At 30.6% G+C, this 13706-nt stretch overlaps 2 protein-coding genes across 2 annotated transcripts; one reads left to right on the top strand and one right to left on the bottom strand.

The window, feature by feature from the left end:
• Positions 1-1946: 1946 nt before the first annotated feature.
• Positions 1947-4984, bottom strand: LOC142545724 (trihelix transcription factor PTL-like). Its single transcript, XM_075653074.1, has 2 exons — positions 4382-4984; positions 1947-3540 (listed from the first exon to the last, which is right to left on the bottom strand). The coding sequence occupies exons 1-2, from the start codon at positions 4786-4788 to the stop codon at positions 2286-2288; spliced, it is 1662 nt and encodes a 553-aa protein (XP_075509189.1). The 5' UTR covers positions 4789-4984; the 3' UTR covers positions 1947-2285.
• Positions 4985-10795: 5811 nt separating this feature from the next.
• Positions 10796-11734, top strand: LOC142547393 (uncharacterized). Its single transcript, XM_075655664.1, has one exon. The coding sequence runs from the start codon at positions 10796-10798 to the stop codon at positions 11732-11734; it is 939 nt and encodes a 312-aa protein (XP_075511779.1).
• Positions 11735-13706: the final 1972 nt, after the last annotated feature.

Raw genomic sequence — 13706 nt, 5'->3', positions numbered from 1 at the left:
TTTATTGTGTACTTATGTAATTTTTTTATTGTATTTATTATTTGCTAACTCAATTATTTATCACGGGACTCGTTATTTAATTTTTGTCTTAGATCTCATCAATTTATATGTACGAATATCTCTGATTTTACTTTTTGTTATGTATGTGTGGAAATCTGATTATAATTTTCTCCACATTCTAATGCAACGCATACATGTCGAAATGTATCATATATGGGCATTCTATGATATTTGAAACAATTTCGACAATATATTTTATAATTATTTGTAATGTCAAAACTTTCTAACGTAACACTGATACAAATGTAATACTTACTTGGACACACTACTTCAAAATTCAAATGCTCTCTTCAAATATCGAGAAAGTAAAACTGAATCCTCAGCATATCATATAAATTTAACAATTTTTATGAGAAACACGCTTCATCCAATTACTTTTACATGTGAGGAGAATCATTCCGATAATCCTAATTGATCCACAACACCACATAATATAGAATTTTAAAACATAAAAAATAGCAACCAGAGACAAAAAAAAAATTCTAAATGTAGGATTTCAAAATCATGATGAAAAAAAGGCTGTGTAGTAGGAAAAATCGACGACAAAGTTCTCAGATATGTCAGTATGTAGTCAAAATCCAAATGGGTATCCATTCCTCGCTGATGAACGCAATTTCTGTATGGATTTCACGCAACAATTTCTAAGTCATTGCACCGATGCTGTGACCGATCAGTTTAGTTCCCACATTTTTGACTGCTAATATCTATTTTGTCTCCGAGGGATTATTCCTCGGGAAAAACAATAGCTTTCATTATTTGAAAAGATCTATCAAAACAAATAATTTATGTGATTGAGTAATGATGATGAAATAATGATGTGATTTTGAATTTTTTAATATTGTATACCATTTTCTAAAATATGTATTCATATATTATTTTTTTTTTAAAAAAATGCTTTATGTAAAAATTACAATAAAAATTGTATAAGATACAGTAATGGCTCACTGTTAATTTCTTTAATGGGATTACCAGATGTCTGCCTGCCATACATGCATGAGTATGGCAGAAGGCAACCTCTGCAAAGGTTTTCACTATTCTAAGTTATGAATAGGTTTTTTAATTACTTTTCATGCACTTAATGCTTTTCTTTTACATGCATAAATATAGATACACACATTTATGATGCAGTCGAAATGAAGTAGAAGTGAGATTTTAAAAAATAAAAATAAAAATAAAGTAGAGGTGGATCCAAAGTTTGCTACAACTAAAAATTAAGAAGCTCTTAGGTAGGCATCCTCCACGTTACCATATCCAAGCAGTCTTTAAGATTGCGAAGGAGATTTGAAATATATAGAATTCAAATGATTAAGTTGAAAAATTAATATGAAATTGAAATAAAACAATACACGTGAATAATACAAGAGATTTAAAATCATTGGTTCTGATTTGAATCAAATTGATACAATGTGTTTGAGAAGTGAATTTGTATAACACCGAGCGGTTTCAAATTTACTAAAATATATAATCGGTGATAACAGTGTGAATTCAATTTTTAGATCATAAAACATCTCAAGATTCACATTTCGATTACTTTCGATAGAAAACAATTATTGCCTCCGACAATCTCTTTCAATAATCGCACCTCTTCAATCTTTGACAATCGAACACGTGATATTGTATTTGATACCGACCGCAAAACCGAGCATTTGATTTTTTTTACCAAAAACTATAGCTTATGATAACGATACAGATTCAACATTTTAAAATGTACATTAGCCCAATCACTTAGGAATAGTATTGCGATATCAGTCAATAAGAGCAAGCGATATATATATATATATAAAGTAGTTTACCAACGGACCAAATTGTATCGGTCTCATTTGCTCGAGTTTAATACAAGTATATATATATATAGATAGAATAGATGAATCCCACCGTTCAGTAACATTGCCCAAATGAACTCCTCGTTAAATTTTACCCCTAATCAACTTAGTGACACAAATACATAGATCAATTCAACAAGAAAATACATAAAATAGAAGAAATTATACAAGTTACCAATTAAGATCATACTGTGACCGCAGGATGAGCATCTCCGATCCACTGCAGACGAGATAAGTTAAGTTACCAACTCAGATTACAAGTTACCTGCGAGATGAGCATCTTTGATCCACATCCAATCAGTGAATCAACTTTTCATATTTCTACACAAGAACAATTTTCGGACCAATCCCAATTCACATTCTAACATATAAATGATCTTGGATGATTAATTCTTTGTTGAATCAGTCCATGATTCTTCCAAAACCATCCCCCATGAAGTACTTGAAGCACCCATCACTTGCTGTATCACCCCCATTCCCATGACCATATGGACTAGAATCGTCGGGATTATTTATCTTAGGCACGTGAAACTGATAATTAATCCCTCGTTCCCTCGTATCGCTGAATTTCTCTCCTCCTTGATTACACATAGATGCATTATTCTGATAGTTAGAACTGCAGCCTTTAGAGTCCTCCTTTCTTTTCTTGTTACACTGGAGTACATAGTTATTCACACTATCCCACTTCTCTTTGCACATTAAACCACTCCTTTCATGTCCAAAACAAGCCATTTTGTGTGATATTTCATCCCACAGCACCTCTTCTGAAATCCCACTTTGCTGAAACTTAGCTTCAATCCCAGTCCTCAGTTGAATCAGTCTCCTAATCTCAGATTCCGGCCAAACGTCCACTCTGGAATAATTAGTCATGGTTTCGCTACCATCATCGTTATGGTTTTCGCTAAAGCTTCGAATTTCGGGAGCCATAAATTCTTCTTTAAGAGAAGCTGCCCCCAGTTCTTTTGCTGTCAATTTTTGCAAAGCATTCATTAAAGTGTTGTCTCGAGCTTCCATCCAAGCTCTTTCACTAGCCCAAAACTTGTGCTCTCTCTCAATCCTTGCTGCATCTTGTTTCCTCCATTCTTCTTCTCTAATCATCTTTTCTTGTTCCTTGTGCTCAATATTTCTCATCATCTTTTCCATCAAGGCTTCCTGTTTATCCATCAGCTTCTTCATTTGTAAATCAATGAAGTCTCTGATCTTAGCTTTCCAATTCCGCTTTCCATTTCTTTTCTTCCTTTTTCGATTATCTAATTTATCATCATTACGATGGTTATTATTATCAACAGCATTAATTTCTAAATTTGTATCAGTATCATCTGATAGAGAATTATCATGATCAGATGAATTTGAGAGACTAAGGGTTATGTCGGAGAGCTTCAAACCAGGATACAATACTTGATTATCAGCTAAAAAAGTGTTCTTGTTCTGATAACCATATTGGAAACTTCCACCATTGAAATGGGTTTCTGAAGTTGAAGATATATTAATTGTTTCACCATAGAGAGCTTCAAGTTGCCTATAGAACCTGTAATGCTTGCCATCTTGCCTTCCGACTTTGCCTTCTTTGGTCTTTTTGTAATACTTGTACAAATTCTCAAACTTCTCTCTGCATTTCTTGCCACTCCTCTGATATCCATGTTCCTCGTACATTATCCTGAAATCCCAACTTACGTAAAATATTTATAGCGAAAAAACCGACGTTTTGACACTCAAAATCCAAGAAAAGGAGATCTTGATATAAATGAACCCTAGTTCCAGTTCATGTACTGGGTTGTGTATGAAAGCTTCAAATGATAATGATATTTGCTGATAATGGGGCAAAGGCAAGTGGTTTCTTTGATTAAGTAGAGAAAACAAACCTCGTTTGGAATAATATGATTATTCAAACAAAGTCATACAGAAAGCTCTCTGTGAGAGGTGCTGCTGCTGATTGTTCACGTCTTTTTATGAAAGCAGAAACTGGAAAAATTGTTTCAAAGATTGGCTTTTTTTGCAGCAAAAAAGTGGCATTAGTTCTTATTCAAAAAAAGATACTGGTGTTCTTATTTGCAGAAGTGATAGTGAGGTTACATCATCATATAGAAATCAGAACCAGAGTTATAATCAGTAACAGTGGAATCTTGAACTCGACTTCATTAATATAGCTATCATTTTCTTCAGAAAAAAAGTCGATAAAGATAATGAAGACACCAAATTCATTAAAATAGCTATCATTTTCTGGATTCACCAACTTCAGAAAATGTTAGCAGAAGCAAGCTTTTTCTGTAAAAATGAGCAATTAAAATATAAGTTCATATATATATAGCCACATTTTTTTTTTCTCTTGTGATATTGTTTTCGCGCATGAATGTGTTCCTCTTAAATTATTCAGAAAATTTTGTAAAAAAAAAAACTAACTAACGAAATTTGATTTCTAGAACCAAGAAAGTGTGGTTTTCTGAACTTAGAATCTAGGTCAAGTTAAGAAAAACTCATGCTAACACAAGCATACGTACCTTGAAACCTCATCCCACAATGGACCTTTTTGGTTAGCCTCCTTAAACCTCGAATCAAGCCTCGATCTAATCTCGAGAAGAGTAAGAGTCTCTTGTCTTGGCCACCTCGCCGTCCCACCGTCCCCTCCGCCGCTCTGCCCACCGGGTTCCATCTCAAACACGCTGAAGCCGCCTATATGAGATGTAGCAGCAACAGTATTATGAGCCACACCAACGCTGTTTCGAGAATCAGAACAAAACTCCTGATGCAGTCCCCTTGGACCCAAAAACATCTCCAAGGCGTGGGACGGAGAAAAACCTCTGTGGGTTGCAAGAAATCCCGGCGGCGCGGGGATAGGAGGCGGAAACAAAGGCTTACCGTTGATGTACTGTCGGGGATCAGCTATCCCATACTGATCTTCCATCATGTGAGATATCACCTTTCTCCTCTTGTATTTAAGAAAGAAAGTGAAGGGTTTCTAGTGAAGGAAGGGGGGGCAAACGTGAAAGTAGCGGCGGACCCGATCGTGTAGTTACAGAGACAAAGGTTGTTGAATAATTGTAGAGGACAATGGACCCATTTCCTGTGCAGTTACTGCTGAATCAATGCAAATTATAAAAGCCATAACTCCATGTTTAGTATTTCTTGTGTATTGTGAAGTATAGCGTTAGGGTACATACACATACAAGTTCCGGGGGTGGTGGGGTTTGAGGTTACAATTATAAAGGGAAGACAAATGCCAAAAAGGTTAAAAGGTAAAAATCTTGAAATAATCCGATGTGCTTATTAAAAGGTGAAAACTATTGGATAATCTACGTATGTTAATATTGTAAAAAACTTTTGCGATACGTCTCACGAGTCGTATTTTGTGAGACGGTCTTACAGGTCATATTTTGTGATACGAGTCTCTATTTGAGCCATACATGAAAAAATATTACTCTTTATGCTAAGAGTATTACTTTTTATTGTGAATATCGGTAGGGTTGACCTGTCTCACGGATAAAGATTTGTGAGACCGTCTTACAAAAGACATATTCGTTAATATTTGCTAGGATTGGTGATTTATCTTCCATGTTGTATATAGTTGAGGAAGTTACATATTTAATATGTTTTGTATTCTATATTTTAGAATAGTAAAATATATGATGATGAAATATATATAATATTGATTTAATAAATCTATATATATATAAATTTATATAACTCTAATTTTTTTAAGAATTTGAGTTAAATTTTTAATAAAACAAATATGTGTAATTAATTACCGTCTCATCATTGGCACCAAACATTTTTATGAAGTAATTTCAAAAATTACATTCTGTTGTAAAATTATCGCAATAATGACGTATTACGATTTTATAGATTAGAAAAGTGGCACACAAAGAGTCGAACTATAAAATCTTTTACATTGGTTTTTTTTTTTTTTTTTTGGAATTTGTTACATAAGTAACTCTATCTAAAGTTGAGGAACAATCGAACATATAAGTAAAATAACATGGAACAATTATCTTTATTTTATTATTTACATTATATAAACCATAATATTTTTTATATGTATTACATGCCTTTTTGTGTAAATTTATTTATATGACATTAATATTTTCCCTCATCAAATTTTATTTTCGACCTTTTATTTTATCAGATAGCTTGTTTTTTATCATAAAAAAATTATGGGTATCATGGAAAAATAAAATTTAATAGAAGAACTTTGTTTAGCTTTAAAACTAAATGTAGCTATACGAGGATCATTGACTTAATGATATAATATAATATCACAATCATATTTTTTTATTTACGTCAAATTCATACATAAGTAAATAGTAATTGATATCAAATTATTCTTAAAATTTTTCAGAGATTCGTCTGAATAGAAATCATTATATTAGTATTATTGTTATTATTATTATTTCTACAGCACAATAAATGATTTTGAAATGATTGCTCACTAATTTTCACCACCAATATCGTATCCCATTACTAAAGTCACAATTATTATTGGTGTTAATAGTAAAGATAAAATACAGCAAGACCCGTACCGTTTATATATATAATAATAATAATAATAATAATAATAATAATTAAATCATCATAAAAGTAAATATTGGCAAAATTTATTGTATTTAATTTGTCTCCAATTTTTTAGTGCAAACTTCTTCGCCCGGCAAAGGATAGAGTACAGGACTTGCCAATTATAAATTTCAATAATTGAATAATTTGGCAGGTTGTGCTGTGGAGGACCCATTGTCTGAGTCTCTATATATACACACACACGAATTAAATTTAAAGATATATACAGCACAACCACCGGTCCATGTGAGACAACAACTTACAGTTTTTATCCGTACACGCACATTTAATTCCCCATTTAACTTTACTTGATATACACATTTTCTGATGTTGTTGCCTTGGATTTTGGTCTAACCTCAAATCAGATAGTTCTAAGAAAATTATGTGTATTTTATTTTTATATTATTTTTTAAACTATGATAATTTTAATACGCGTACCAAGGTTAGTTAAGATAATGCGCGAATAATCTAGTGGTTGCTTTTTTTTTAAAAAAAAAAAAAAACAAAAACCAAAATAATATTTGCTTGAATTTATAATCTATCAATAAACTCTCAAAAGTAACTCAGGATGCATATATAATCCATATATGGTCGATTTTTCTCTATTTTTGAAAAAACCTCTAAATCCTTTAGATTTTTTATTTAAAAAATATTAGCACTCTTCATTTATTGTTATATTTAAGAGACGGCAAATATTCAATAAGTACGGAAAATGTTGCCCAAATTAACGAGGTCGCATTGAACGCGTCACGCATTAAATTAATATAAAATATGGTGAAAATGGTCCACCATTTAATTTGTTTCAGCTAGCTCATTAATAAAACATTGTATTTACTTTAACTTGGCTTTACGAATTTCACTTTTCATTTGCAGTGTTTCTTAATATAGCTTTCGCACAGCTTTTTACTGACTTGTTCGGATCAGAAGTGAACTTACAGTGTCTCCTATGTTTCTGTTTGCTTGGAGTTTATTATGTTGATCATATTTTGACCTCTAAATGACGACTGATGAAATTCGGCGGAGTTTCTAAAAAATAGAGTTAGTTTATCGTCCATAAAAAATAATTATTCTCATGTTCTGACATCATTAGATAATTTGAATTTCTCGTATTTTAATAGAAGTTACATGATATGTTGTGATCCAACCGCTAAAACTAAAAATCCTGGTTGTGTCGTATTCTAGCAAATCTTTCGATAATTTATAAGAAACCTTTTCACTTTAGAAGACAAGAACAAATATCAATTCATTAAATTTTTTTTTTTCCTTTTTAGAGGACAATTTTTCGAGTATATTGAAAGAAAAATAATTTTTTTGATGCACAAAGTATTTTTTGATTGGATGCGAATGAAAATTTCACTGCATCAAAAGAGAAAAATACTCAAAGTATAGAAAGAAAAAAAATTCTTTCAACAAACATTTGTGATGACAACATTATACTAAAAGCATGTGAAATTTAATGATATTAGTTAATTACGGACATTGAAAGTATTGTTAGTTAACACTTAATAATAGTACTTTAGGGCTCCGTTTGGTACGTGTGATAGGATAAGTGAATGATTAATAATTAGAGTGATTAAAAAATGAGATATATGGATTAATATTATGGTGGGATAAATAACATGGTATTTGGTATGATTTTAAAATGATGACTTAATTTTGTAAATTTTATTGTAATGATCAAAATGCCCCAAATGCTAATTAAATATATATTCTTAAAATAATTGGATAGATAATTAAATATTTATAATTATAATTTACATTTATTAAAATTATTTTAAATATATTTATTAGAAATAAATTTGTAAATATGCATTTACTTTAATAATTAAAATAGCAATAATATTTTGAATGTTAATGTTAAATAAAGTTATAATAATAATTACAATATTATTGTTTTTTCTTAAAATAATTATAAATATTCTTAAAATAATTTGATAGATAATTAAATATTTATAATTATAATTTACATTTATTAAAATTAATTTAAATCATTAAAAAATAAATTAGAATTGAAAAAATATTTATTTTCATAAAAAAATTAATTAACAAGATTATAAATTTATAAAAATTTAATTTAAGATAGATTTGCATTACAATTTATTTTCTTTAAAATGATTGAAAATATTAAAAATATATGAAATTAATTTATAAAAAAATATAATAAAAATTTAAATATTATTTTAATTATTAAATTTTCACTAATTTTAATTTTTATATTATATTGAAGAAAACAATTCAAAGGTATTATGATCAATATACAATCTTATCATGATTACTATTCAAAAAATATTGATTATCACACCCTTTGAGAAGGGATATTTAATCACACAAATAACATGAATAGTGTGGGCTTTCAATCATAATCAAGGGCCTGTAGATTAATAAAAAACGAACCAAATGCGAGATAAGAGAATGATTATTTAATAATAATTCTCTTACCATGGCTACCAAATATAGCCTACCAATATTAAATACGACTCAACTTGCCTTGTAATCAGTTCATGGTGCCGTTGACCGTTGAAGAGATATGGTATTGATCAGTCTTGGTGGGTCGGATAATTATGGGATTTTAATTTAAAATCAACGGTGGTAATTAAAAAAATAGATTTTAAAACTTTAAATAATTTAATTAAATTCTCTTCCGATTGATGACGAGTTAATGATTTAACTTGACTTGTGATTTGAGATATGGATTTCAAACAAGTCCATCCCAATTTTTATTTACAATGTTTGAGTTAATATATAATAAATTTGAAATCCGCTATATTTTAAGATGATGTTAAGAATTTGTGATTAAAGAAGTAAAGTAATGGATAAAAAAAATCACATCTTTAGAATAAATTAAAAACCTAAATTTGTTTAGTGAGATACCGAACGACCTAGACACCCCCCCTCGCCTTTAAAACCAGGTTCGTTGTGTGTATAAATTTAAAAGGTAGCAGTGCGCTCAACTTTGGTTGTCTCTGAATTTAAGAAGGAATAGTAAATGGCAATGAAAATACAAATTAAATCTCAATCTGGTTCACAAAAATAAACATTTTCAAGCTAAAATAATCAGTGGAGTCGAGCGTGAGTGCCAATGCACGTGAGAGGGCAACTCAGTGTAAATTTAACAAATGAGATCTGAAATTCTGATGGCTTGTAGTTGAAGGAAATATAACTACACATCGTCAATTATATATTTTGAAAATTTAAAAATATATTCTTAAAAAAAGTATATGTATTTTAATACAAAATATAGTATAGTCTCTTTAAAAAAATAGTATATTCAATCAAAATATGGTGGTGATACTCACGTAAAATTTAGAGTTCGTTTCCAGCAAGTGTCACTAGTCCAGACGTAGGTTTCGAAATTGTCCTGAGCCTGAAATCACGAATAAGATCGTTAGAATGGGGCTGGGAGGGTGTCCCGGCGTAGCCTTTCTGACGCTCAAGTCAGAAAGTGAGGATATATGAGGGGAGCAGCTAAGAATGCTGCTGAAAACAATATAGTGAAATGTCATATCATATGCTCAAACCTGGTATTTATAGAAGGATAGTTGGGCCATTGATGAGTCTGTCTTCCATTTGAGCTAAGGATGTGTCTGTATACCATTTGGTCTAGACCCATCCACGAGGTATCAGGTGGTAAAAACTTGAATTGTACAACTATCAATAATTATAATCTTCCATCGCAACAAAACGAAGCCGACATTAATTACTATTGATGAAGTAACATAAACTTTTAATAATAGAAAAGAGACGTGATTTTGATCCCACGTTAAAACAAAATTTTAGCCTCGCATTATCGCAACAATACAAAAACCGCAATAAAATACTAGATCGTATTAACATCATGAAAGGGCAATTATTATGGTGATATATTAGATAGCAACCGTTTCTCAATCAGGGCCGTGCTTATTATGAGTCCAATGACTCAGGTCCATTTTTTTTTGGGCCCAAAAATTTTAAAAAAAATTTATTATATATAAAAAAATTGTTTTTTTTAATTTATAAATATTAAAATATAAAAAATCAATAAAGTATCAAATAAAAGCTTATAAAATTCCTTTTCACCGCTCCACTCTTCTATTCCTTCGTCTTCTCCATCTTCTTCGACTCAAGCATCAGTTGCTAACCCTTGTAAGTGTATTAATGTTATGTACAGTAATAATTTGACAATTTGTATTATAATGCTTTCTCCCCTGAATCTTGCTACTTGAATAATTTGATTTCTGTTGATATATTGGATTTAGGTTTGTAGTTTTATGATTTATTTCGCGCAATCATATTCTCTTTTGGGTATCTTTCTTTATTTCGAGTTAAGTTCTTGGAAGAATCGAACTTGTGGTAACTGTGTGTTTGGGAAATTTAATAGCAAATTTTTGATGAGATTTTTGTATGACTTGGCAAATGATAGTGAAGATCCCAAAACGGAGAGTGAAGCAGAGTCCTTAGCGTTATATGAACTTGAGAATTTTGAATTCTTGCTTGGTGTGGTAATTTGGTACAAGTTGTTGCATGCTATCAACACTGTGAGCAAATTTCTTCAATCTGAAAATATGGATATTGATGTTGCTATCAAACTTTTACAAGGAATTGTTTTATTTCTTGAAGAATTTAGAGAAGATGGTTATGATAAGGCCATGGTTGAAGCCAAAGAAATGGCATGTGAGATGGGCATTGAAGCTGTATTTCGAGAGAAACGTGTTATTCGAAGAAAGAAACAATTTGGTGAAAGTAACAGTGAAGAACTGATACAGTCAGCTGCAGAATCTTTTCGAATTAACTACTTTCTCTTTATAATCGATCAAGCTCGTTCTTCTATGAAAGCTCGATTTGAACAATTTCAAAAATATGAAGAAACATTTGGTTTTTTGTTCAATCTAGAGAGGTTACAACGTGCAGACGATGAAACCTTGTTGAGGTCTTGCACGAATCTTGAAAATTCTTTGACTCATAAAGGTTGTTCTGATATTAATGGGGATGATCTATTTTCGGAGTTGACATTCTTGAGGTGCTCTTTACCAAGAGAAGCAAAATCGGCCATTGATGTAGTGAATTACTTGAACAAAATGGATGGGTGTTTCCCAAATGCTCATATTGCTTATAAAACCTTGTTGACTGTCCCGGACACAGTGGCAAGTGCAGAGCGAAGTTTCTCAAAGTTAAAGCTCATCAAAACTTTTCTCCGATCAACCATGTCACAAGAAAGATTGAATGGATTGACTATGTTATCGATTGAGAAAAAAATTATTGAACAACTTGATTATACATACTTGATTAGTATTTTTAGCTCTAAAACTGTTAGGCGTGTTGTTTGTTAGTGATCATTTTGGACATGTTTGATATTTTTATTCATTTATTTTTTATATTGTCTTTAACGTATTGATTTAATTTGAAAAATTGTTATGGAACTAAAAAAAATATGAACACACATTATGATTCAGAGGCCTCTTTTTTAAAGTTAGACTCAGGCCCAAATATTGTTAGGATCGGCCCTGTTCTCAATGCAACACATTCAAATCATGACATTAATTTGTTGCATGTTTTAAAGATTTTGAGCGATGCACCATTAATAATATTTTAATAATAAAGAAAATTATGGAGTGAGCAATTAGTAAATTGTGATCAAATACACACGTGGGGCTGAGACCGGCTAGACTGGTCTCTTCTAATTTATGACACGATCAGCCCACGCGCGACTCTTTAATGCTACCGATATCGCATGGCGCTACCCAAACTTAATCAGGCTTCTCTTTTATGCTAGTTAATTGATCGAGATAATGATATTTTTGGTATCATGATTTTTTTTTATTTTTTTCTTTTTTCATATTATCAGTCAATTCAGTCTTGAATACACTAATTTTTCCTTAAAAAAACACTAATTTATAATTTTTTTTTTCAATTTTAGACATTTATCACTTAAATGATGACTAAAAAATATTAATATGACACAAAAATGTACACATGACGCCGGATGCTGGTGTATAACGTTCGATGCCACGTCAGCGTTTCGAGAAAAAATTACTAAAATTGAAAAAAAGGTGCAAGATAGTGAACTAAAAAGGAAAATAAAACGTGCATGTGTTGGCATATCACGAATAAAATCGTGAATTTACTAATAAAATGACTAAAAATTAAAAATTTGCAACTATATTGACCTAAAATAGCATAATAAAATCGTGAATTTACTAATAAAATGACTAAAAATTAAAAATTTGCAACTATATTGACCTAAAATGTTGTTCTCCCTAACAAATTTACCTAATTTTTTGTATTAAAAAATTATTATGGATTATGTGGATTTTTTTTGTGTCAATTATAATCAAGGAGAAGCCACCTTATGGTCCGGTCCACCCGGGTTATAGCCCAGGTGGACCTTTCTATTAATTTTTTATATTAAGATTTTGGTCAAACTTGTATTTAGTTTGAGTATTTCAAATAGAAAAATAGACTTAAAGTTGAAAAGCTCATTTTTTTTTGTATTTTGCCCATGTAGTTTAAATAGAAAAAAGGACATTTCTCACTAAAATTAATATTTTAATCCAAAAAATTTAATTAATATGAAGTTAATTAACATGAATAATGGTGTTATTGGAGCTTATAAGATATGATTGCTGGCCGGACAAACGAGTTACAAATTTGGGGCTACGCTGCTTTTTTTTAATATCCTTTTTATTGCAACTGACGTTAAATTTAATTATATTTATTCAATATTAAATGTGCCCCTCATTAAAGAAGATTATTGAATTACAGGGAAAAAAAATAACTCCTCTTTACATGCTTTTGTAAAGGATTTTCAATTAGAAATATTTTTTTCCACTTCATTAGCAGATATTTCTGATATAAATATTGTTATTATTATTTTTTTTTAAAAAAAGGGCCACCCGTTTAATTTTGTGTTCAACAAGCATAAGTAATTAATAAAAGTAAGTAATTACAGTTATCATTTTTTTTTATTGCGTCGATGATTGTGCTCTGAGGTTGTCTCCATAAAAAAATAAAAAAAAAAATTCCTTTATGAAAGCGTTTAAGAACTTTAATCCAAGTTGTCACCCAATGACCACCGTGATAACTTTGAATCAAACAGATTGCCGGTATTACTACTGTTGTTTGTTTTATTCAAATACGAGGAGAAGCAAGAAGAAATTAAATGAATGGCTTTGTGGAGTCAAGTGTTGAACACTTTCTCCTTAAGAAGAATTTGCCCCTCACAATGTGCTAGATGTTGTGGCAATCTTCTCCCAATATACAACTACAACACTTGAATAATGAGCACTCAAATATTCAAGTTCT

The sequence above is a fragment of the Primulina tabacum genome, chromosome 5 (genome assembly GCF_025594145.1).
Source record: "Primulina tabacum isolate GXHZ01 chromosome 5, ASM2559414v2, whole genome shotgun sequence".
In the NCBI taxonomy this organism is placed as follows: Eukaryota; Viridiplantae; Streptophyta; class Magnoliopsida; order Lamiales; family Gesneriaceae; genus Primulina; species Primulina tabacum.
The sequence above is the reverse complement of the archived record's forward strand: the minus strand, read 5'-3'. Positions and strand labels throughout refer to the sequence as shown.

Bases quoted from the DNA above. Each gene is read 5' to 3' on its own strand.
- LOC142545724 (XM_075653074.1), bottom strand. From the start codon at position 4,788: ATGATGGAAGATCAGTATGGGATAGCTGATCCCCGACAGTACATCAAC. The intron at 3,541-4,381 runs GTACGTATGCTT...TTGGGATTTCAG, and splicing joins TTGTGGGATGAGGTTTCAAG to GATAATGTACGAGGAACATG.
- LOC142547393 (XM_075655664.1), top strand. From the start codon at position 10,796: ATGAGATTTTTGTATGACTTGGCAAATGATAGTGAAGATCCCAAAACG.